The sequence below is a fragment of the Malurus melanocephalus genome, unplaced genomic scaffold (genome assembly GCF_030028575.1).
Source record: "Malurus melanocephalus ecotype Western Australia unplaced genomic scaffold, MMel_1.1 scaffold_147, whole genome shotgun sequence".
Taxonomy (NCBI): domain Eukaryota; kingdom Metazoa; phylum Chordata; class Aves; order Passeriformes; family Maluridae; genus Malurus; species Malurus melanocephalus.
In genome coordinates, this window is record NW_026623379.1 from 670577 (window position 1) to 696192 (window position 25616).

Consider the following 25616-nt stretch of genomic DNA (forward strand, 5'->3'; position numbering starts at 1 on the left):
AAAAAAAAAAAAAAAAAAAAAAAAAAAGGCAGAGTCAAAAGGGCAGCAGCTTCTAAATGCAATATTTTTCTTATGCAGTTTTGCCCCTCTCAGATGTTTTCCTTCCGGATAAAATGACTTAATTTCTTGCCATTAAATATGTCTGTGTTCTTGCCAATTGCTCTGTATGCATTAGGAASAAGAGACGCACATTCAGCAATCAAACTAGCTATGCACGTGCCATTTCCCATTAAAAGGTAGCTCAAAATAATGGGGAAAAAATAAATCCCATACCAAACCACAAAATCAACACCTTTTCTCAGTTCCAATTTTCATCAAATTCATCCTTCTCCCACCAAGTGACAGTAGCTTGTTGCTGGGTCACTTTCATTAGAATCTAGCATTTTTTACTRTGGGCTTTAGACAATCGCAAGATTGACTTCCTTTGTAATCCAACGTTCTATTCTGATTTCAGAATCCTCCAATTTTTTTCTCTTCCTGTAGTGACTTCCCTGCTCCCTAACCAAATTAACTATGCAAAGCTTAAGACTAAATCTGACTGTGTAAGTGCAGGCCTGCTTTGTAAGCTACACAGGCCCTTGTGCTACAATAGGTAGGTTACATCCATCAAGGGCAGTGGGGTGCTAATCTAAGTCACAAGTTCATTCTTGCACTGGTATCTCCTGGGCAATGGGTTAGCATAGCTGCCCACTCCATTGCCTCCCAGCTCAGCACAGTCACAGCAGGAAAGTCCTGATGCTTATCAGTCTCCACACAAACACCAAACCATGTCCAGTGCACAACTTCCATCCTATTACCCACACTGCTCATGCAGATTTACTACTTTCTCCAGTTACCAGAACAACTTCTGGGCTTATTTACCCTTTCTAAATCTAAGGTGCAAAACAGAGTCTATTAAAAATCACTATTCCACATATAGGCTATGTAATGAGCTTCAGATAGCCTGTCCTGCTCCTTAGCAAAGACAGCATACRTTTGCTTTGGCCATTGCACAGTGTTTGTGCTAGGAGAGGTAGAAGACGCCTCACACAGCTAGAGAAGCAGCAGAAAGAGGTACCAGGAGCTGGGTTTGTCAGAGTTTGAAGACTTAAACTCATGCAATCCCCACAGGAAGCCATGTTTCACCCTGTGAAGAGCAGGGAGTTTCTACTTCTCACACAAGCCAGGACCAGACCACTGCTGAGAAGGCAGTGCCTCAAGGCAGAGTCCTGCTCTGCTACAGATCCACTAGCTCTGGTCTCCCAAGGGGCAGGACAAAGAGCAGCAGTTCCAAGAGGCTGCATGTGCATCAACAGTCTTCTCATGCTCCTGCTCCTGCCAGCTGCAGAGCTGTACCTGAGCCACAACACCAGACAGACAAGCTGTGATGCTGGTGTAGCTACAAGCCTAAATCCTTCTCACTCCAAAGCCTCAACAACCAAACTTTCTGAGCAAATGAGAGACAGAAGCCTCAGTATGGCAGGAGATYCATTGTATATCACCTACTTGGAATTTGCCTCAGTTGTACAGCCCCTTAAGGAGCAAAGCCTGGCTGATCCGACAGAGGCAGCCACTTCCCCAGCACTTGTTGTGATGCTCCACCACAAGCCTCTCAAAAATAACATGCCCTGCACAATTCTCACATTCCTACAAGCACTTCATATTGCTTTAGCTGCTAAGCTGATCCTGAAATAGCCAGGCTGAGCTTTTATCAGGCCAACCCCACACCAATTCCATTCACAGAGAGAGGAATAGGGCCTCAAATTCAACATGTTCCCCCAGAAAAAAAAACCTGTCAAAATTACTTCTCTAAATAAGCTCAATCACTTAACACTCAGATTTCAAGTCACAGCAGTTCCATGAGGACCTTGAACAAGAAAGGACAACATGAATCAGGGAAAATACATAACTTTTCTACACTTCTGCAGTTCCARTGCAGTCTGCTGCAGGACCAGCTCTGGCTTCCAGTGTGGATGCAGTTAAGGGAGAGAGGAAAGACCAAGGTTTCAGCAAAGAAGAAAGTCAAGAGGAGATTTGAAAGCAGCCATGAGAAAAACTGGTTTGGCAAGAGGCTACTTCATCTTTCAGTAGCACAAAGAGCTAAGGGTTGTCAGATGATTTAAGGAAAGGAACCAAGATATAGGCTCTGAAAAACCAAGGAAGGTAAAAGCTGTATGAACTTGAGAGCGTTATCTACATCCTGGTTATTTGGTGGTAAAAAGCCAATGGCAATTCAAAGTGCACTGTTTGGGAGAGCCCAGCTGGGTCAGCATCAGCCCGGCCACAGGCAATGGCCAGGCCTCACCACAAGTCTAGAGCAAGGAATCAGACCTCTGGAACACAGAGGTCCCTTGCCTGGCCCAGTGGGCARCAAATGGCTACAGTCAATTCCACCAGTCTCCATCCCAGGGAAATCCCCCTTGCAGCACATTCAGGAGCACAGGGCAGCCTGCTGCTGAGGGATGAGACTGGTCCCACCCCATGTCCATTCCCCTTCCCACCCACCCTCATCCCTGCAGAGCAGCAGGCTCAGAAGAGTGGCAGGCACTCTTTTGCACAGTCTAGAGGTGGAAGCTTTATCTGAAACCCTTCCCGAGGGAAGAGGGAGGCTTGCATGTCCACGTTGATGCAGAGCAAGCCCAGCATGAGCTGGCGCTGGTACTCCTCCCACTTCATCATGACATCAGACACTGAACGGTTGCTTCTCATCCACATGGGCAGTGCTTCACCACAAGGTGGTGGGGGAGTAATTGGCAGGTTCTGGGGCCCTCCAAGTTCCAGGTGATAGTAGAGCCTGGAAAGCAAATACATGCAAATTATCAGTACAAGGGAAGACTTGAGCAGGTCACCAGACCAGAGCTCCAGAACCATGGTCTTGTTTCGTACTAAATTGACTACATGACTTTAGTGAGCAGTCTGTGTGTGCCCATTTTTGCCGCTCACATCTCTCAGTTACTCACACCATGAACTCTTTTGGGTAAGAATAATCCCTTGTAACTAGGATCAAATCACAGCTATGACCCTCTGCCATACCTGGCTGAAAGATGGCTGCCCAGTTTCTTCTTGGCTTTCTTCACAAGATAATTGCAGATTTCTGTCATCTGCTCCCTCATCCATCTTATATCTTCAGGGATATCTGGGAGCCATTCCAGCAACCTGTAAAGAGACAGAAGACAACCATTACCAAGGCCAGACAAGGGAATATGATGAAAAGAACACCAGTTCCAAAGTCTCTCTCAAAGCTCAAAAATTTATCACCATTTTCTAGGGCCAATTCTAGCACACCACAATCTTCCTTTAAGCTGGGAGCATTGGCTGTAACTAAATGACACAGGAAGATAGGAAAAGTTTCAGGTTCTTGGTTTTTATGGGTTTTTTTTTTTTTGGGGGGGGGGGGGGTTGACTTTTTTTTATTCATGTCTGGTAATCATCAGGAACTCCTTCCCCAGGAACACCAGCAGTGCCAAATTAGAGAATCCCTCTCTCTGTAGTGTCAAACACTACAGCTACATCAAATATTCCTCTGCACTGGGAAAAGCATCACTGAGGGACAAGCCCAAGGCTTACCTGACAGTGAAAGAAACTGCTGATTCCAGAGGCAGCATATAAGGGACCATCATTGCTGTGGCCACACGTACAGGCAGCATGTTGCTGAGGCCAGTAAAGAAACTTCTTCTTTCTGCACAAGCCTCCAGAAGAGCTGAAGGCAGAAGAAAACATGGCTGAATCCCTGCAGGGGGACTTTCTTGTCACACCCTAGAAGTTACTCAGCCTGAGACAAYCACCTCCCACTTCTTAAGGAAGTCTCACTCGTGTTACAAATTCCCTGAGCACAGCTGAAAACAGCAGCTTTCACCTTTATCAGCCTCCAAATGAGTGAGCAACAAGATCCCCTCCTCTCCTTACCATGCAGAACACTGTCAAATAAATCAACCTCTCCCAATCCAGCCTCCACAGGGCAAACCACAACTTTATCTGAGACCCCTAATCCATCAAACTCTCAGCAGGTGTCAGTTCAGTCCCTGGGCATGACCAAACCCAGCCATAAGCAATAATCACGCAGACCAGAAAGCACAGGAAGATTACCTGTGATCTCTCCCTTCGAATCATACCTTGGTTCAGTCTGGGAGGCAAGTGTTCAAAGATGTGGTCTTCAACAACAGCAAGGGCAGTGTTGTCCTCTGGTTGGTCCTCAGCTTGTGTTTCTTCTTCATTCTTCTCTTCTGGAGGTGCTTCTATGGCAAGGAGAGGACGGGCAGGACTTGGGCGGTGAAGGAGACCTGGGAAGAGAAGTTATACTGTAAGGATGATACAAATCAGCCTTTAGAGTGTTAATCCTCGCTTCACCCTAACTCTCCTTAGGCTGAGGCCATACYCAGCCTCTTTAGCATAAATCTCTTGTAATGCTTACAACAAGGAATTAGAAACCTTGCTGGTTTAAGTTCATTCTCTCTTTCCCCATCAAAAGTTCTCACATTTCCCCTTTAAGTTCCACACGGTGCTGTTTTTCAGAGTTTTGTAGCCAAACTCTGCCAGTCACCCATCTTGCAAGCAAGATTTCCTTCCTGCCGTGCAATCCATACACAGAGCTGCATGGCCGCTGCTCTCCCAGTTATCCTGGTTTGCATCCCTGTCCGTGGACACGAGGTGGCAGCAAGCGCACACCCAGCGCTGCAGCGGCTGSAGGCAGGAGAGCCCGGGGCTGGTACACGGCAGCGCCCAGGACCCCGGCACCGCGGCTCTGAGAGCAGCAGCACAGACCCAGCCATGCAGGGAGAGCAGCAGGGTGTCTGCGGGGGTCCAAACGGCACTGCTGCCCAACAACYGTGTTGGTAACTGCAAAGGTCACCATTCCACCTCTGCTTCCTGAAGTACTGAAGTAGACTTATTAGGGAGAATTTCATACTCCAGTATCAGAGGCACTGTTCAGTTCTTCCCCTCCTTTCATACACACCATCACCTACCCTCMAAGCCAAGGCACCAAGTGTGGCCCAGAACAGACAATTCAGCGCACCCTGCAAATAGCCAGTGCCTTACCATTCTTCTTCAGGAAGTGCAGYGCATCCCGATAGCCCTGCTTGCACATATCCCGCAGCACCTGTGGGCAGARGAAGATGAGAGAGAGTCACTTGGAAATTGGCTGAGCAGAGCAAACACCCACATCAGTGCCAGCTTCAGAGGAATTCCCCTGACTCCTGAGCTATCCCAAGAACAAGCCTCATTCTTGCCAGCCTTTCTCAGGCTTTGGGCAGGACTGGGAGGTATAACATCAATACATTGGATATGGGAATCACATCAAGGTTTGCACTGGGTTGACACTGTAAAGAGCAAAGACAAACACAAGATACAAAACTAACAGTGTCTGCAAYCATCTCCTGCTAAAGTGCACGATAGCCAAAGCCCAAGATCCATGGTCCTCAAGTTCTGGTGTGACCAGGAAACTCACCTGTGGCTCTGGAGGAAASAGGGCCTTTGAGAGGCGGTAGAGGTTGCGAAGGTTGAACTGGATGCTTGTATTGGTGACTCTCAGCTCATGCATGTTTGTGGAACTGTCCCGTGGGCAGATATCGCTCTCACCCGAGAAAGGAGACACCGTGATTGTGTTCTTCAGCTCATATTGGGGCAAATTRTCAGAAATCCCTCCATCAACGTATCTCTGAAATCAAGACAAATGTAGCAATCTTTATTCTCACAACTGATCAAGTGGTTTTTTTACTCTGTGTCCCTCTTCGTATTTATGCCAACAACTTGGGAAGAGAATGGAGTACATCCACCAGCACTAGGGGATTTAAAATCAATGATAGCATAGCTGTATTGTTTACAATCTCCTTTTGCTATATGCTTTTCTTGGTTGAGTGCGTTGGCCACAAGTCTTCAATAAAAAAGGCATATTCACTTGTGTGACTGCTAACTTACATCTCCTATGGGGTTTGACTGCTGTCCAATTAAATAATAACACACACCAACAACCACCTGCAGTGCAAATTAGCACTGATCTAAGCTGTCACACTGTGACATTGTGCSATTTTTCACTTGTGTTTCAAACGAACAAGCTCAGACAAGTCCTCCCTGGCAGAAGGTTTGTTACCTACGAGCAAAACCAGCTGATTTGTTGCTAGAGGGCTTATCAAGCAGCAATCCCAACAGATGCATACACACTGGAAATCAACTTGCTGTGATGTGATAACAGAGCACAAAGGACTTGGGTTTTGCTTTTAACAGGCAAGCTCTTATCAGAGAATGTTCTGTACTTCTGCGCCATAAACACATTTGCGTTACCCTTGCAGGAAGGGCAACCCCAGTAGCATGTTCTCAAAATATTCATTGGATACTATAATTGCACAAGGAGCTGAACAARACGATCTCTATCACAGGTTTTGGCAGAGTAAGCAACACGCAAAAGATAAAAGGAAAAAGTATGTTGGTCAAGCCAAAAGAGAAGGAAGCTGGAAGTCTTTGTAGAGCAACAACTCCAGCTCTTGTGAACTTCAGTTACAGAAGAGTCCTGCTGGTTTTGTATCAGGGTTGATCCTACCATTTGCTGCCTAGATCCCATTCCTTTGGACAGGGTCAAACAAATCATGATACAGGGGCTATGCAGCCCCCTAAGCAGCARCTGTAAACATCTTTCACTCTTCTGAGTGAGAAGCTGAGCTGGTAGAGGCTAAACCAAGACAGAGCACAGAAATGTTGACTGAAGGAGGAGGTACTCCATTCGGCATCATGCATCCTCTTGTCTCACAGGCAGACTGACCACAACGCCTAGGAAAACACTGGATGTGTTGCCTGGAGGGTACTTTGCACTTTGTTCTCTCTTGCTCTGGATGCTCTTGCAGACAAGACAGAGACCTCTTCAAGCAGCTTCTCTGAACCTGGGGAACAGTTCACAGGCTTTTATGCTGAAAGCCTAATTCAGCTACAGGAGTCCAGCTGCCATTGAGGCAACAGGGCCAGGGTGGACTGCAGAGCAGTTTGTCTCTTGGGAGACAAACTAAATATCAGGGCTACTTTGCATATAGCCTGCATCTTCATTGGAGATGGCTTGTGATTACAGTTGTAGTCCAAACTAGACTACAGAGCACCAAACTCAGAGCACAGGGCATTTTCTCCTCACAGCAGGCCTTGCTCACCAAATACTGTATCAAGACAGACACTCAGAGACTCCTACACCACCCGAATTTGGACAGTAAAGGAAGCRGATGGATAGGATAGATTAAACTCAAGATAAGTACATCCTCTCAGAAACAGTAACACAGCTTGTTGGTAAGATGCTTTCCAGACAAGAGYTGTCCACAACCAACTGAACCCTCTCCCCCTTCCAAAGTAGGCATCAGCGTTCCCCATGTCAAAAGCAACCACAGCAAACWGCCACTGTCATCCTCCCCCCAAAACTGCTCCACTGAGAGTCAGACTGGGCACAGCTAGAGCTGGAGACATTTGGCTGATTCCTTTTGCAAGGACGAGATCCCGACATGCTGAGTGGGATGAGAACAGAGCAAAACAAGCAGCAAGTACTTTGTCTAAAGAAAAAGGAGTTAAGTTTTCATGCTGGACAACACTAGTTTTGCAGTAAGAATGCAGAAGACATGTTTCCCTGAGGGTGGCAGCATGACTGCACAGATGCCATTAGAAAAAAGTTCAACTAGGACAGAGCTGACAGGCAAAGCCTTCTGACTCCACAGAAATCCAGGAATACAYGTGGACACCCCACTCTCTCTGGTCCACTGCTTCCAAGTAATGCTGATCAACATTCTTCAGTAAAGCTCAGCTGCCACTTTGGATTTGCCTGAACCTCCAGGATCTCAAGTGTAACCGCTCTCCAGTCTCCTGCAAAGCCCAGAACAGCACAGAGCCACCAGTTGCCTGCAGACACAAGCAGCAGCAGCTTTATGGATGGTTCATAGACTGGGGTGCCCACTTCCATTCCCTTATGTTCTCCTATGCACAGGGCCCCTCACTCACATGATCTGACAATCAGATTTGTGATGCTTGCCAGGGATTCATGTCACCCAAATGCTGCAGACAATTCACAACTACAGTGTGTATTGTGAAATGCCAGCTACTGACATCTCCATTTCTCAATATTTGGGGTTTTTTTACTCTCCCACCCATCTCCATCATCCACTCCATGGGGCTACTGGACCTCAGAGAAGGTGGAACACTGGAAAAAGTTTAGGAGGAAGGTAGAAAATAAATTTTGCACCTTGCACACAGTAGCAYTGCCTTGAAAACTAGTCCTTGTGCCAGGTCTGTCAGTTTATCCTTGGCAAATATAGTCACCACAGGCATGCTAGGAACCATGCATTCCTCTTTCAAAACCATTTCCCAAGCTCATAACAGACCCAGTTTAACCTCTCATCTCATCAGCAATCCCCCTTCAGAGCCATGCTTTTCTGGGGAAGAGGTAGGAATTACATTTCCTCATCTCATATTTCCTCCCCACCTTTTCCCATGAGATGTTATCCCTCAGTGTGCCAGGGCAGCTGCACATTCCAGAAACCCTGATGCTGTACAGAGTTCTGGAATTTTGAGATTTTGCCTGATGCACACTGACCTCAATTAGCCCCAAAGGAGGTTAAGATAAGAGYCACTGCTATGGTCCCACCAGCTATAGGGAGAAAGCCCTGCCCRCAAGTTGCTGAGCAAATACTAAACAATTACTGATTCTGCCACTTCTCTGAAGGGCTGGACAGCACTGGACATCTCCTCCAGGTCATTTCCCTGACCAACATGCTTGCACAAGACAAAACCAGCCAAGTTACAAGACAAAACCAGCCAAGTTGCATATTATGCAGGAGCAAACTGACCTCACTTTTAGGACACAGGTAGCAGTGGGAACAGATTTGATGCTGTGCACTGACACACGGAGGCACTTTGGTCAGACCACTAACAGTAAATCAGTGCACATATTTTATAGCAGTTCTCCCTCTCACTGCTGACTATTTAGTTTGCAAAACCCCTGCCTTTTAACATGTTCATTAACCTAWAAAGCACAAGGGAGGCCAAGCTYAACCAGGAGGCCCTTAAAGCATGAKTGCRATGTCCAGAAATGCTMCTGYTCTGYACAGCTTTCATRTGTTTTCWTTTCTAACATGCAAACAGAGAGGGATAAATTGTTCTTGGACAGCTTTGGACACAATTTAAAGAAAGCTCTGGCAGGCAGAGAACAGTATTCTCAGASAAAGGACAGGAAAAACTCCACAGAAAAGAGGGCCAGTATCCACAGCACTAGTTAAAACCCCGCAGAAAGTGTCAGGCACATGCAAGAGGAACTACACTCAGGACTTCTGTCCTGGGCTCACCTTCTTTCCACATGCAGACAGCTGAAGCCTCTGTGATGGARAGTGTTGTACCATGCAACCATGAAAACCATCTGCTAAGCCAGCCAGCCCCTCCCCAGATTGCTATATATTACTATATGTTAAATCCACTGGTCTTCAGGACATTTACAGTCAACCATGGGCAGCAGTAAAAAGAAGGCATATCCATTGCAGGAAGAGAGGGGAATTTCCCATTTCTCTTCAGATAGACGCTGCCAGGAGGCAGGCAATAGCATTGTCAAAACTTACTCATGAGTATATGATTTAATGAAGGACCATCTTAAGAGTCTTACTTACCACCCCACGCAAGGTTGGAGGTATCAGCCCACAGTAGACAGGGATAAAGGTGCTGCAGACACAGGCCTGAGGGAGAAATAAATCCAGAGCATTAGAGTCAGATCAAAACCTACTGAAACTATTACTCTTCTCAGAACACCATGGTGGCATGTACTGACAGGTATGCTCCAGTACCATGGACATTTGGAGACCAAGGCAAAGCAAAACTGAATGCAGTCTCTGCCYAGACCTCTGCAGTAAGTTTCCAATCACCTGGATGAGTTCCTCCTTGGAATTGAAGTCTGACAGTATCACATTTTCTCCATCAGAGACCCGTGTCAGGGAAATACCCAAACGTCCTGCTGCAACCTCATGGCCATTCTCTGGCACCATCTTAGACAGGCATATCCGAATGGTCTTCACCAAGTTGAAAGAGGGGTGGAGTGGGCCCAAGAATCTCTTCCGGGCTTCTTTTGACACCCGAATAATGCTGGCACCAGCCTCCCCTGCAATGAGAGAAACGCACCATGAAACACTAGTGAAACYAGTCTTCTCCTTTACAAAACTAGGCACAGAAAACTCTCATTCCCAGCCTTTTCCCCACTGGCTGATATACAAAAAGAAGAGGTTATTACAGGGGATGTTACAGGAGTCATGGAAGTTTGCTGTTTTGGCCCCACCACAAAGAGCTACTCTCCTCTTACTTATGTTTTACCAACTCAAGGAAGATCATGTGCATCTGACTAAAGCTTCACACTTTTTTTTTTAGATCTGGCCAGTGAAGGGCTGATGGAAAAAAAAAAAAAAAACAAGACTGATCCTTCAACAGCTTTGGGCTTATGGATAAATCCATTTCAAAACATATTCCACTAAAACCTTTCTAGTAAGCAYCTTTTTCCTGAGAGGAAAAAGAATCATCACCCAGTAAGCAAAAGTGCCAGACCAGGAATGCTGGTGCTTTCCAGTTAAGTGATCCCAACTCTGCTGTGAATTTCAGCCACATCTCAAGTAAGCAAGAGGGACTAATGCTTCATTAGGGAATAGCRACTTAGCTCCTCCTGCAGAGCATTTAGTGTCCCATTCCTTCCATATCCAATTCCACAGCACTAAACCAGGCCCTGATGGCAAGCAGGACATATGAAGGCATGCTTGCTTTACCCTTTCACACAGTGACCCAGCTGGTTTTGAGGAGAGGAGACATCCCAGCTGCACAAAAGGGAAGGCATCTGCTAAGCCCATTATCTCAGCCACKAGGAGCTCCATCTGACAAGTGCATCAGAGCTCTCCAGTGTGAAAAAAAGCAATGGGAGGAAAAAAACCCAATCAACCTAAACCAAAACTACAGCATCCATCATATTGTCCTTTGCACATACTGACTGTCRCCTCCACATACATCCAGCTATGGTGAGATACAACACTTCTCTAAGTACAAGTTAATCACTGCACTCAGGACTGTCAGGAATATACAGAATGTGAAGGGAAGAATTAAAGAAACCAGGAGAAAAGAAACATGCTTTTACAAAAGAAGACTCCTCTCCAATCAAACTGAAAGGCAGTTCCTGGAAAAAGATGAAAGACTATCAGCTGATTGAAAGTCCCTTCATTTTGCTCTCCCACGCAGTTTTTCAATTGCAAAAAGAAGGCAGCAGAATGAAAGAACCCAAGTTAGACCCAAGTTAATAAATACAATGGAGATAAGAGCAACAACCCTCCAAGCTATGTTGACACATCCCCCTCTTTTGCAATACACGTGTGCCAGCAACATGTTTTTCATCAATGTGGCCTGGGAACGTGATTCTGGGCTTAGGAAACCCATCAATACCAGTAGCTCAAGCACGCAAAGAACTGGACCCTTGACCATGATCAGAGACTCTGAGGTCAGGATTTTAGGCATTGTGAGGTAGCAACTTAGCAGAAAAGCCAAAGTTCCCCCTCTGAAGCAATTTTTAGCCTTGTAATCCCAGTCTTCTGTCCTAGAGCAATGTTTAGCAGTCTAATTCTGATCTTACTTAATTAGCAGTAAGCCATTGAACCCAGCCTGTTCCAGATAGTAGCCACATGGTTCAACATCCTTCCCAACATGAAGGAAGTCAGCCCCACAGAAATACACTTTATAATCACTGCAACATTAGCACTCAAAACTTTTCCTTAGACACTTTCACATCTGTCAGGGGGAGGAAAGAAACTGCAAACAAGAAGAAAACTGAAGGAATCCCAGCCCAGCACCTTGGCATATGACCCCATAAGGGAAACTCCTCTGTACTGAGTGCATTACAGTGTACAGTTGGCTTGGCTGAAACCCACAGTGGGAGGGAGGGTGGATGTTGAGCATGCAGCTGATGGGAGACCCCTGTGCACAAAGGCTGTGCTGGGGGGAGTGTGGGTCACCCAAGAGATGGTGCTTACAGAATGATGCCTTCAGGCTTGGCATCTCAGTGTGCAGAAAGACCTGATAGCAATGAAAACAACTGCAACTAAATGGAGCTTTTATGACTGGTTGAACAAAAATGTGAGCTGGAAGGGGGTTGGGGGTTTTTTAAGAAAAACAAGAAAGCAAAGTCCCAACTACGCCAGTAAACAGCATTTGAGGGGAACCATGAGTTGAGGCTGCCTCCTCTGTCACCGTTTCACACCCAAGAGAGCCAAGGAASAATTATTGCTAATTAGCAAGTTCATTCTTTGGATACTTTCTAGAGATTTGTTGTTTTGGGTTCCTTTCATACACATGTGCATACTCACAGAAGCTTTGAGGCACTTCTGTTTAAAGACATCTGTGGTTCTAACTGTGACTCACTGGATCACTTGCACCAAAGCTGCATGTGGAAGGGCTCTGTAAGAAGGCATGAGCACAGAGTGACCTGCAGTACCACCAGCTTTCCAGGAAATAAGACTAGCTTATAATTAGAAACCAAAGAAGCCAGGTTTATATAGCTAGAKCCATGATAGATGACAAGTCTTCTTAGAAATATATTTGGGAGGAGAGAAAAGAAGTGACAGTGTTTTAATCCTGTTACTACCAGAAAGGCTATTCGAGGAAAACCAACTCAATTTCTTTCTGCGATGTGTCAGAGGGAGCAGCTGAAGGAGAGGCAGTCAAGTGAGAAAATTCCWACAGGGGTCAGGCCATCAACTCTCAATTATTACCAGGACTAGTCCAGTGCCAACTGCAGCCCACAGGAAAGTTTCTATCATTGTTTTTTGATGGATTTAATAGTTCAGGACACACAGTCCTGTGAAAAAGCTCAATTAGATAGTCCTTATTGAGGTACATACCACAGGGCAGAGGCAATCCCTAATCGYTGGCAGTATTTGCTGAGAAAATATTTCATTCTTCTCACACCAAACAATTAATTCAATCTTAACCTCCACAGATTTATGAAGACAATTTTCCTCAAAAATCTTGTGTTAATATATATGGAATATTTCACTGTCATTAGGAAACCCACATTCCCTTTACCCCCGCCCCCATCACCCCAGTGGGTGTTGTTATACATGAACTCAAGTACTGCAGGGCCATTGTCCTTATCTAAATTTCAGCTGGGATGATGCAAAGGAGCATCACACAGTTGTGTCCTGAAACATCCCAACATGTCCCTTGCCAGACAAGGAAGGCCAGCTGCTTCCMCTCTGCTGGTGATCTATCATCTGCAGTGGCTACCAGGGGCAAAATAGTGGCACCCACGGGAAAAGCCTGAAGGCAGCTGCTAGTTCACATTTCATTTTTAAACTATGTCAATCCAGCTTCACATTAGCTTATTGACATATCAGGACTGTTCCCTTAAACAACTGACTTTCATCTCTATCAGTCATGCTTAACTCCAAAATAACTCAGTTTATCCTGCCTGGCATCCCCTAAACTCTAACCTGAAAAGCATTTAAGCAGCACATGCTATTTATAACTGTAAACAAACACCCCAGCAGAGCAGCCTGCTGCTACTCTGCCTCTGGAACAGAGGAGCTGAAGATCAATCACCTATAACTGACCTTAGCCAGGCAGTTGGGAAGACCCTTATGTGTTGCTAAGGGCTCTGGGGTGAAACAGAAAGGCTRCTGCAAACCTGTGTGGGGCATAACAATGAGGTCCATTGCAAAGCTTAAACATTGCATGACAGGAAGGGTGACAAATAGGGAAGAAGGGCCTCTTCAGACCCACACCTGCAGCAGCAGGGCTTTGGCACCAAGGACACCATGATGGTCTCCTGTTAAACCATATGTTAGACCATATTGATATCTATTTGCCAGCCAGAAAAATGACAGGTGACCCATGAAGTATTTCAAATTGAAAAAAAGCCWAAGACACAGACAAAAACAGGAGCAGACCAAACGAAATAGGGGGAAGGGCATTCTGGATAATCAACCCAGCAGCTCCCTCTGGGAGAGCTCTTTGTCAGCACAAAGATCACCCTTCTTTGCCAGGGACATTCCCACTCCCTGCCTAGTGCAACAGTAAACAGGATACGAACTTAAAGGAAAAGTTTTTCAACAGGGATGGAGAAGAGAAGATAGCACCGAGTTGGTGGATGTAGGGACAGCATGCCCTGTCCCTGACGGTAGGAGGCACAGACAGACGTCACACCCTAGACCGCAGATACCATAACTTGCCTGGACTAGTGCGGCAGGCAGGAAGCTCTGCAGATCCTTACTAAACCTGCTTCTCGTTCAACACCAACAAATGGACTCCTTCCTACACATCAGCAACRCAGGAGGCACCACTCCTCCCTCCTCATTCCCACTACCCAGCTAAAGCTCCAGACTGACCCAACACATGAACAGCTTTGAAAACAAGCCAAYTAGCAGAAGGAAGCACAGGTACACTTGGTGTACACTTCCCCCACGAATTTGACAGCCTTATGCCTTGTTCGTTTGGGATCACATGACCAAGTCAAATCTTTGACTGTAAGATTTTCAGGAGCCCTGCCAATCCTGGGATGTCATTCCAGARCTCTTTAAGTTCTGCTCAGCTATCTGTTCCAGAGATGTTTGTGTGATACTCAGCACAGATATCCCTTGGAAGAMTCCTCAGCTAAAATATTCACACTTTGCTTTCAGTGCAGGTGGTTGTTGAGCACTGCTGGAATTGTCATTATCCCAGTGGTAGATCCCTGTCTGCCTGTGAATTTAAGAATACGAGGAGTCAGAAGGAATTTATTAACATGATCTCCCCCAATGCTAATTTATCTCAGTTGCCTGTCTCTTGCTCTTCCTGTGCCACATACAGGAAGAACTAAAAGTCAGTCTCAAACAATGAGAACCGTTCCATGTTCTCCCAGGGCCCAATCCTCAAGCTGCTCCAGGTCAGCATGCACAGCTCCCACAATTGCCTCTTTGAGTACTGAGTGTAAGCAATGCACATGCTTTCCTGCCTGGCCTCTCCCAGATGATATAGTCCTAATTATAACACAGTCCTGTCACCAGCCTGAAAGAAATGCACAAAGCTGTAAACAAGAGGACCAAAACAAAGGTTTGCAAATTGACATCTAGAAAATAATTAACAGAGAACTTTATTGGATGTTTCCTCATAGGCAGCTCAGATCATGAGAAAGCGCCTGTTTGTTCACCCCAAGGAGCAGTGCACAGCAATGTGCCAGTGACCCAAGGACAACCCTAGTTCTTGTGGGCAAGGAACTTAGTTTGTGAAAGATCCCACACTGCTTGGGTAGACTTCTGCTCCTCTTTCCACACTCATGCTGAAGCAACCCAGTTTCCACTTCTTGTYCCAAGAGAGCAAAAACCAGCTAACATTTCAGCAGAGCTGAACAAAAGCCAACTTGTCCTGAATGGGAACCTGACCCAAGATGTTCTCTGGTGGCCCATCACTGAGGCTGAACAAATGTCAAAGGGGGTCCCCAAAGGCACATCCATGCCAGCAGGAAATAAAGAGCAATGTTTTACAATCTGCCCTTACAAGACATATTCGGGTGATAGGTGTATCCCACTTTTGGTGACAGCTCTATAATTTCAAATCCTSGACAGACACCTAAAAGCACTGGGTGTGGAAAGGATACATTCACTTGCCAGAAGTTGTAAAACTGCCACACAAGAACTTTTTACACAAAGGAAAAAAAGCCACATTTTTAAACATTTGAGGCTGGGGGATGGCAGCTAGCAGTGAAGTCTTTAAAAGCATCAACTCTTTTCACATCAGTGCACATCTTCCTGTAAGCCAGTTACATTGAGAAACACCATGTACCAGAACAAGCTGTTCCTCTGGGACTTCCCTAATTTTTGTTGCTCTGGTGTATAATTTTTATTTTATTTAAGGTCTTCACTAATCCTTCTCTCCGCCTACTTTGCCATCAGGTAAGAAACAGTTCAGCTCACTTGGCTCCAGATAAGAGATACAGGATCTTTTTATTTTTGCTGATATGTAGGAGGTAAACACAACTCCCCTCACAACCACACCCACTCAGTTTGCAGACAGCCCTAATGCTTGACCAGCTGTTCCCTGTGGCAGGTAATCCTTCTCATCAGGGGGTCTGTGCAGGGATTTGACCTCAGAGCTCAACAAATGATTTTGTAAAGCAGAGTTCTTAGAAAGCCTGGCCACCAGCTGTACGTGAAGGCGTTTCTCCTGCTTTGCTCAGCAATGAGAGGCACTGACACATACCCTATGGGACTAACTCCTGGGGATCCCTGTTAGACTACAGTAAGCAACACCTGTTCTGGCCTTACAGGTGGGGCAGGTGCAAACAAAACACCAWGAGGAAGAGAAAGCTTTTCAAGTCGGGCCAGCTCTTGCAGTCAGAGCGAGATGCTAAAAGAAGGGCTCAGCCCACAACACCTCCTGGTTCAGATTCTCCATGCTCAGCACTGCTGTATTTAGCCTGAGACACACTGCAGTGTAAATTGCAACTGCTTCTCTCTTATTGAAACGTTTGGTCCAAGATGTTTTCTGTTTCAATGGGAGAGAAAAAAAGCTGTCAGTCATGTTACCTTTTATAATAAAGCCAAACCAAAAGGATACAGTTTTCCCATTTGAGCCAAAAGATATGGTTAGTGTGCTCTAGATACAAGTTAATAGATGAACCAGAACTATTGCCACATGCTAGATATGAGGAACATAAGCAGAAGATCTGTTTTTAAGTTGCCAGGGTTTTTATCTCTTGCAAAGAGCAGCTCACCAGGCAGCCCAGAGTGACTGGCACATGTCCATCTACTGGTACCTGCAGGGTAGGACTCTTAGGCAAGCCAAATTGCAGATGCACTGCTCATACTCTCACTTTAAGGCATACTTCTGCTTTGTATAGAAGCAAACAGGCTGTGGGAGAGCAGGCATAAGAACTGCCAGGCTTGGTGATGTCTCTAGCTAAATCTTTGCTAGACTTAATGAAGTGTTGGCACACCAAAGCCTTGCTAGAACTGCTGTTCTGCAAGTTGAGACTTGCTTTGTTTCTGCGGTCAGGACGGGAGCGTTTATTATTTTCGCAATGCAAATCCGAAAACAGCGGAACAATCAATAGGAAGGGCAGGAGGCAGCTCAGTGCAGGCAGCCAGCCAGGATCGCTCTGTCACAACCACAACAGCAACACCCACTAGTCTAATCTTTGTCTACTGTAATGCCCTAATACGAGGCTTAATGCTCATTTCTGTTCATAGCATTAGAGAAATTAAACATGCATAACAGTGCATGAAAAGGAAAAGCTGCTCAGGACCCCAGGCAAGCTGAACTAACCATGTTCCACCCTCATCCATCCATCAACCCCTGTCAATGTTACAGTGCAACTCAAACTGCATGGGATGACAAGAAAAGGGGATTCACAGGGTAGACAAGGTGCAGCTCAGATCCTTGCTGCTCACTTTGAACCAGGTAATGCTGAGTTTGAAGCATTTTTTTAAAAACAAGTACTCCTCCAGAGGAAGCTAGCGGAGGGGARAAACAGACCAAAACCTATGTTGTAATGATGAGAAATTACCTTTCTTCTCTGSTCTGCACAGAGGCAGGAGTGGAACCACATCCAAATGTCACTATTCACCTGAGTGAAAACAATTAACRCAAAGCCTCCAGTCRTCATCATTCTGAGCAGGAAASAGTGCAGAAARACCAAGCGTCACTCATATGTATGAYGTTGCACACACAGTTCATATTCACTTCTCAGGGTCACTTCACAAGGTGGCATCACACACACAATTATAGAAAATTGAATTGCTTTCACTCCATAGGGGAGGCATTACTAGAGGAAAAATGCTTTAGAAAGAGATCAGGGCAGGAAAGTAGATACCTTTGCCAGACACCATGGATCCACAAAGACAAAAACTGCAGTTAGCAGTCATAATTTTTTCTTCCAGTCTGAAGAACTGTTGCTATTCCAGCAGTCCTTAAGCTTTATCACACACCAGCCATTACCCTCAGCCGGCTCACCAATACCAAAACAAAGCTCACACACAGCTTTTGGTGGCTATCAGTCTCAGCCCTGCTGAATGTTTTTCCTGTGTGCTTACAGGTGGCAATTGTTACATGCTCAGAGATGATACCAGAGACATGGCTGGCTCTGTCACACAGCAGCATGTCTTCCTCCTTGTCCTTTCCACTGTCCACTTGTGTGGCTGCTAAAACCTTGACACAGACAAGAGGAACAGCCCTGACAGCCCTGGCCTGCATCATGCCCAGCTCTCATGCTCACAAGGCTGGCCAACTGCTCCAATCCACGCCAAGCCCTTCCCTGTGCTCCTGTGAGTGTGCTGACTGCTGTGCCTGCTTTGCCCTCCCATCTCACACAGAGAGGTCACATGYCACCTTACACCCCAAACTCTTCCCCACTGGCTTTGGCATGAGAGGGGCAGACAGACTCCAGCAAGGAAGTGAGAATCAAAAGCTTCATTCCAAAGCAGTCCTCTGGCAAGGGTTTAAGAATTTTGCTCCAGGAGGATTCTCCTTTTGTTGGAGCAGYTTCAGGAAGATCACAAGGTAAGCTGCATACCAAGGGAACCATGGCAAGAAAATCTAGAAACTGATGCTACTTTTCTTCCACAGACATCAGCAATGGCCCCCCAGCCAAAACATGACCATAGTTCTGAAAATAGCTCAGTGAGTAGGACAGGAGGTACTCACAGAGGGTTGCACAGACCCCTGCAGGGGAAGAGCCTCTGCTCAGCCCTTCTTGCAGGGCTAAACACACAAACAAGAGCAGMAAGACAGATGTTCAGATGAACACCTGACAGATGAACTCTTCTGTGTGCAGAAATATGGSTAGTTGTTAAATGCTTCCCTTAAAGATTATTTTACCAATCCCACTATGTAAAAACTCTCTGTGCTGACAGCCCACTCTGAAAGAGGACTCCTAGTTTTTCCATGCATAGCATAACTATGGCAGCGTAAATCCACACTCTGCTTCCATAATACACTGGAATTATTTTTTTTTTACCAGGGCCAGCACTGAATCAGCAAAATTCAATGCAGACAGCAAGACTGGCCCTTGTAATTAACACATGTAAAGGGATTCTTGATTAATTTACACCCTCAGATGCCACCTCTGCTACTTCAGGACACTAAACTAGATAATCCACAGGAGTGGCAGCTCAGAGACTGCCAGAACRTCCAACACTACAATGATATTCAATCCTTTAAATCCTAAGCCTAAAAAAGGCCTCCAAAACCMAAATCCATCCAAACTTCAATGTACGAAGAGGGAAAGAATCGTTCATTCTCCGAAGAAATTCTCCAGGCACTGCACAGATAAAAGCCTGGGAAACAATAGCAGAAGACACTTTGTGAAGTGTGCAGATTCCAAAGATCTTGTCAGGTAAAAGTCACCATTGGGAATTTGGCCTTTATCTGTACCAAAATGCGACCAKTTCAGTTCTGGGCGAGTGCCGGAGGGCAGCACAAAGCCCTGGGTTCTAGTAAAACCACCAACTCCTGATGTGTTGCACATCAGCACAATCCCAGGGACAAGACCAGACCTGCCACAAGCACTGTTTGGCACAAGTGCCAAACCCTCTCCTCTCTTCTTCTCTGTAGGCACAACAACCTCCAGCATCTWTTTTACGCTCCAAGGCTCTCTAATTGTCTCTCTCCTGTGTGCTCCTTGGAAGGGATTTTCTACTGCCCTAGACCTATCACTTCAAGGGCAYATTCTGCCTTTTCCCAAGGCATGGGCTTATTTAGAGTCTTCCACATGGAATAATTTCTTCTACCCCTCCTTTTCACCAGCTCTACTATACTTACTTGACAAAGCACACAGCCCAAGGCAAATACACATGCACAGGCTCTGCTGACTCCCACATACTTGAAGGTACATCCTGACTCTTACCTCAAGTACCAAGAACACTTAGCAGAAAGGAGGTGGATGAGTATTAGAGCTGGGCAACAAAAGTTTTCAATGGAAAAGTGGTGGCCACTTTGGATTGCAGCCATGAGCAAAGTGAACAGGAGTCATCCACTCATGCTGCTCCTTGGAGTAAGATTTCTGAGGTTTTGCAAAGGTCCTGTGATTAGAAGGCCTGCCCATTCCCATCTCCAGAAAGAAGGAATGCTGACTAATTACCATTTCTAGCCCTTGCACCATCTCTTCATGTACAGTAGAAAGCAAACACAGCAGAGGTGGAAATCCCTCCAGCCAAATCAGTGAACATTTCATYTGTGCTTTATGGAAGGCACACAGASAGAAACAYGGAGAAACCCAGAGTGWGCAGGAGCCCAACATCAGAATACAATAATTCCCMAACTGGCTGCACTGAAGGTGACACAGCCCCCGACAGACAGGAAACAAACACCGTCAGCTATTGGACGTGCAGGCAGAGCTGCTGTAACCATTGCAGCAGCAGGAATTTGGAACTAAGCAAGGAATTTAAAAAGGAAGATTTTTTTATCAGGACTAAACTTCCAAACATAATTAGTTAGTGTACACAGAACCCTGAAGAACATAGGACAGCTTTTCCTATTTTACACAGAGGACTTGCCATTGCCTTGAAGAGCCTGGGGACTAAGAGGCAGAAAGAAGGGGAACAGCTCAGACACGCTGTGAGTTCAAGACATGCTGAACCATGCTTCCCACAGGTCAGAAGAATGACCATGCAAAGACCTCTTGTGGTGTAACCAGTGACACTGAGCAGCTGCTGCCTTGGCTGACAGCAAGGCTGGGCACTGAGCTGCTCTGCACACCTGCTGTCTATGTGGGGTACCAAAGGAATAAACACATGCCTTGCTKGTGTTTTTTGTTAGAAGTGGCTCCTTGGCTTCCCTTGCACTCATCCAATGAGATGCCTGCAAGAGCACCTTTATTTACAGGAGCTTCTTTATTAGAGCCAGGCAGACAGCAGGAACAAGCTCATTACCTCCCAGCAAAAGGTATTGCAGGGTTCTCTGGCTGCCAGCTTACTCCTCTGGACACCTGATCCCACAGCCCTGTGACTGATCCAGGCACTGATCCAGGTTCAGCAGCTTCTCCACTAAGCCAGTGAACATTTCCAACTATGCCAGAAAAGAACATCTCCCCATCCCCCTCTATTTTCCACCACAGAAAAAAAAACTTTACAATTCCAGGGAGCACCAGAAGGTTTTCCACGAATTGCATCCATATCTCCATKTATGTACATAAGGGTGTCTCTCCTTCCTGGGGTGGGGCTACTGAGCTCAACAACTTTTTCCCTAAGGAGGGCCTCTGCAGGAGGCACAAATGACCATTTCCTGTGCAAGGAGGGAACTTAACTACTGAGATACCACAGATGCAATAAAACTTCCCTTTGTGTCCCTGTGGAGACCCATACTTCTCTTCACACAGCCACAGAACACAGCATCACACATACTTCCCCTAGGATAAGCATCCTGATTCATGCTTTGACCAACATAAACCGGCATTGCTCTGAGGATTCCATGGACTCTAAGATGGTTTATTTCCCTCTGTCAAGCTGGGATTTAGTGTTAAGATTACGCAAACACACAGAAAATAAATCTCCATGAGCACTTCTTAAGCCTTTGCATGCACATAATTAAACTGCAGAAGCACAACRTTTAAGATGCTGCTACTGTTATTTATCTCTGTTTTAAATAGATTGATTGGTTGAGCTTTTTTTTTTTTTTTCTGCTCCTGCTACCCAATGGAGAAAGTCTCTACAGTTCAGCAGCACATTTCCTGRTGGCCACATGGTGACAGCTGACAAACAAACCTGAATGTCAAATAACTGTTATTTCATCTCAGATCCAGCCTGAGACAAAGTCCTGGTTAAGATAATAATTTAAAATAATTAAATATATAAATGCTGTAAGCAAACCAGGAAGAGTTCTCCAAAGTGCATCCCAAGCAATGCTACTCAATCTAGTAGACCAACAGCCTCCTTTCTGTAGTCTTAGACTAAAAGCATCCCCTCAGCTTGCTTTCTCATTTTCTGTTGACCTTCTCATGCTTTAGGAGAACAGCTAACTTCTACAGATGGGGGGTTGATAGCCAGCTTTGCATTTGAAAGCAGAATCCACCTCCTGTCCCCAAAATAGAAGCAATTCAGCAGTTCCAGCCCACCCTGAGATGAGGGCTGTCTAGGACAACACTCACATGCCACGCAGACAATTGAGATGCTGTTGGTTAACTATGAGTCAGAGGGACCTTGGTACCAGCTCAAAGACAGCTTTTCAGTGATTACAGCTTCACATCCCATCATTTGTTCAGGCTACTGTGCTCCCAAAGCAGGCACAACAAACCCCATACAGCTCACCAAAGTGACATTATTCAAGACTTTACCAAAAATATATTCCCTACTTGGTATTAGAGATAAAAGAATCCAGTAATAGCTGCATTTTAGCATTCCTCGTGACTGAAAAAGTTCATTCTCATCATGTCAAATAAGCCAGTTTTTCTCATCCAGGCCAGTGACTTTTACATTTATACAGACAGGTAGCCATCCTCAAAGCTTCAGGCTAGAGTTTGTGAAAAGCTGCAGGATTTGAGGTATGCACAAGGAGGAGACTACAAAGCCAGCGTAAAAACTTTGCACTTGTTTGGCATATAAAGGTGTATTTCCTGGTGTGCTGGATTCCAACAGCCCCTGAGAGATGGTAGAGGCATGACAGAGGCTATTTTCCAGAAAATCCTTGGGACAAGAAGCTATTCATGCTACAGCACTGCACTATGCATAATCAAGTAACTTGTAAACACATTGATAATCACCCAGATTATTCTAGTGGGAAAACTGCAATGCGTTTTCACATCAGCAAACAGAAGAACCTCAAAGCTGGAGGGGGCACTTCAAATGCAGGATATCGCTGTTGTAACCCTGAACAATAAATCCAAGATCCCTACAACTTAATGGTAAAGTGCTTAACAAGAGTTAGGCAAGGTCATATCAGACTGCAAATACCTCCTGATCTCTTATATAAATGTWAGGTGCCCTGCATCAGTAATATGCATGCCCAATGCTGCTTTCTTTGGTATTCTCAATTAYGCCTTTGAAGCCTACAGTGTGCTCTCCTAGTTTGGGCTCAGCTGTACCTTCCACCCTGTCCCCTTTTCCCCCTATGATTTCATCCTGACCTCTGGACCTCTGTCTGGAAGCTGCACTGTCAGGACAGTTTATTACACGGACATGGCATGGTGATACCATGCTCCAGCCACACACCCCATTTGCTTTTACTTTCAGAAGTCAATTCTGTTGCCTTAGAGCTGCTCTCTACCCAAGACACYTGTCAATCACTCAGGTGAGTCAGAAGAAAACTATTTCAGAGAAGACAAACAAGATAGAACTGGAACACCCAAGAGCCAAGGCTTGGCTACCTTTAAATAGTATGGTTTGCCCTCCTTCAGGAGGTAGGTGAGTGCTTCCTAGAAGGTGGCCCTAACTCAGTCCTCTTAATGCCTCCCACTGTTTCTCACAGGGAGTGGGAAAATCTATYCTGATTCACAGAAAGCTCTCTACCAGGCTGGATGCCTCCCAAAGGGCAGTGCTGGCACGCTGTGGATGCTCTGGACATATAAATAGCAAGGACAAAGTAGACAYGATGACAGGATTGCTCAGCACTCAGAATGGCCTCTGAGCAAGGCAAAGGAATTGGGTTCTGCCATGAGTCCGCCTCACATTTGTGCCACGCCTTTGAGGAGGCACAGGGATCACCCAGGTGAGGAACTAATTGGGCAGTTACCTCTTCAACACAAGCAACAGCAATTAAACAACTAAACCCCTGGCAGCTATCTGCAAATGGATCCCTACACAAAGGATTAGGGATCATTAATCCTTGTCAATGATAGAGGTTGGCAACAGGGCATCATTACAGTCTTTGATATCTCAGATTGGGGTTAAGAGCTSCCTATAAGATCCGAAAGTTATGGTTGCACTTCATTGGGCACTTCTGTAAACAAAATATTCAGGAAGGGAAACCTCAAACCTACCTACACAGAAAATGCTAACTTGTTGCATGAACGAACGCTACATCTCAAAACCACCTGTCTCCAAAAGCAAAAGTGAGTGCTGTGGAAAAAAAAAAAAAACTGTGATCAAGGTGATTCAAGCAGCAAACAGCTCTGGCTGCACTTCGCTATAGGAGAGGCTCATAATTCTCTGAGACTAAATAGATATACATGATTCTCTCAAACCACATTATCCTTTCAAGCTTAAGAAACTTTTCTACATTTGTTATTCTCAACATAAAAGCTTCCAGGTACAGACTCTTAACACGTGTTTGTTGGCTCACTCCCATATGCAAAACAACAAAGAGCYAGGAGGCACCACAGACTATTTCCTTCAGCTGCTCCCCAGACATAGGGATATACTACACTGTGCTTGCTTCAGAGATAACTTCTTAAGGTTATTCTATAACTTGAAAACAAAATAAAATCTAGTTAAATTGGAGATTTAGCTCTTGCAGAGGGCAAGAGAATTCCTCAGTGCCCAAGACCCCAAGGAATAACCCTCTTCCAGAAATACATATGCAGACTGAGAGACGTGCTACTCAGAGATGCTGCCCAACTCTCTTCTGCACACGCAAAATCCATGTCTCCATCTCCAGCTGCTCTACCTCTCGTTCGCAGCCCGCAAGGACCGGTGCCCACACRGCGAGAAGCTCCTCTCCTCCCCAAGAGACTCTCCCAGACCTACACTCAACCAAGGCAAACGCACAAACCAAGCCAAACAAATCCACATTATTTGTCTGTGCGTGTGGGTGTCAGAGCCAAGAACTCTGTCCTGACTTCCCAACATCAGCGGCCTCCCTGACCTCAGCCACCCGTCAGGGACAGGGGAGCAGGGCCTTAAAAACAAAGCGCCGGGCCCATTTAGGGAGGAGGAGGAGGGCGCAGCGCTATTTACACGCACATACACACCCACAGCCCTCGCTGTTGCTCTAATTAACAAATTAGTAGTAACGAAGGGAAGAGGCGAAGGAGCGCCGGGCTGGGCCCGCGCTTACCGAGACAGGCGCCGCTGACGAGGGCAGTGGCGGTGAGCGCCCCGGCCGAGGCGCCGTACACCTTCTTGGCGTTGGTGACCAGGAACGGGGCATGTTCCTGCAGGCAGCTGGCCACGCCGATGTGGTAGACCCCCAGGAAGCCGCAGCCGGCGAAGGAGATATTCCAGGTAGAGTCCAGCGGGAACATGGCCTCCGTGCCCCGCTGGAGGCGGGGGGTGCTGGAGGGAAGCAGCAGCAGCCGCGGCGGGGAGATGAAGCCGCGGGTCTCTTCGGKACGGGCGGGAGAGCCGGGAAGAGCWGCTGTAAAGGACAGATCACGGAACACGGCAGGGTTTGCCGCTGGGTGCGCAGCGCCGGCTGCCAAGCTTATATGCGGCGGCCCGGCCCTCGGGCCCGCCCCCGGCATGGCCGCCGCCCCTCAGCAGCCCCGGCCCGGCGGGATGGCCCGGCCCCTCCTGCCAACCCTTCCTCCGGTGAACCCCGCTCCCGGCCCGGGGGCAYTGCGGGCTCTCGCCGGCTGCCGAGCCGGGACAGCCGTGCCAGCGCCGCCCTGGAGCGGCAGCGGCCCAGCCAGCTTCTCGGAGGAGAGGGTTGCGGCTCCTCGCAGCAGCCCAAACCTCGCCCTGTACCGGCGCAAAGGGCTGTTCCTCCCTCTCGGGACATCTTGGTTCTTGGCACCTGCTCCAAGTCCTCGCGGTTTGCTTTGTTTT

At 46.5% G+C, this 25616-nt stretch overlaps 2 protein-coding genes across 2 annotated transcripts in view; both read right to left on the minus strand.

Moving 5' to 3' along the window:
• Positions 1-25616, minus strand: part of RPLP2 (ribosomal protein lateral stalk subunit P2) — a 118004-nt gene that overhangs the window by 82387 nt on the left and 10001 nt on the right. The window lies entirely within an intron of this gene.
• On the minus strand, positions 7-25267 carry PNPLA2 (patatin like phospholipase domain containing 2). Its single transcript, XM_057371436.1, has 9 exons — positions 24907-25267; positions 9849-10081; positions 9597-9662; positions 5426-5635; positions 5017-5077; positions 4092-4259; positions 3547-3679; positions 3013-3135; positions 7-2773 (listed from the first exon to the last, which is right to left on the minus strand). The coding sequence occupies exons 1-9, from the start codon at positions 25091-25093 to the stop codon at positions 2509-2511; spliced, it is 1446 nt and encodes a 481-aa protein (XP_057227419.1). The 5' UTR covers positions 25094-25267; the 3' UTR covers positions 7-2508.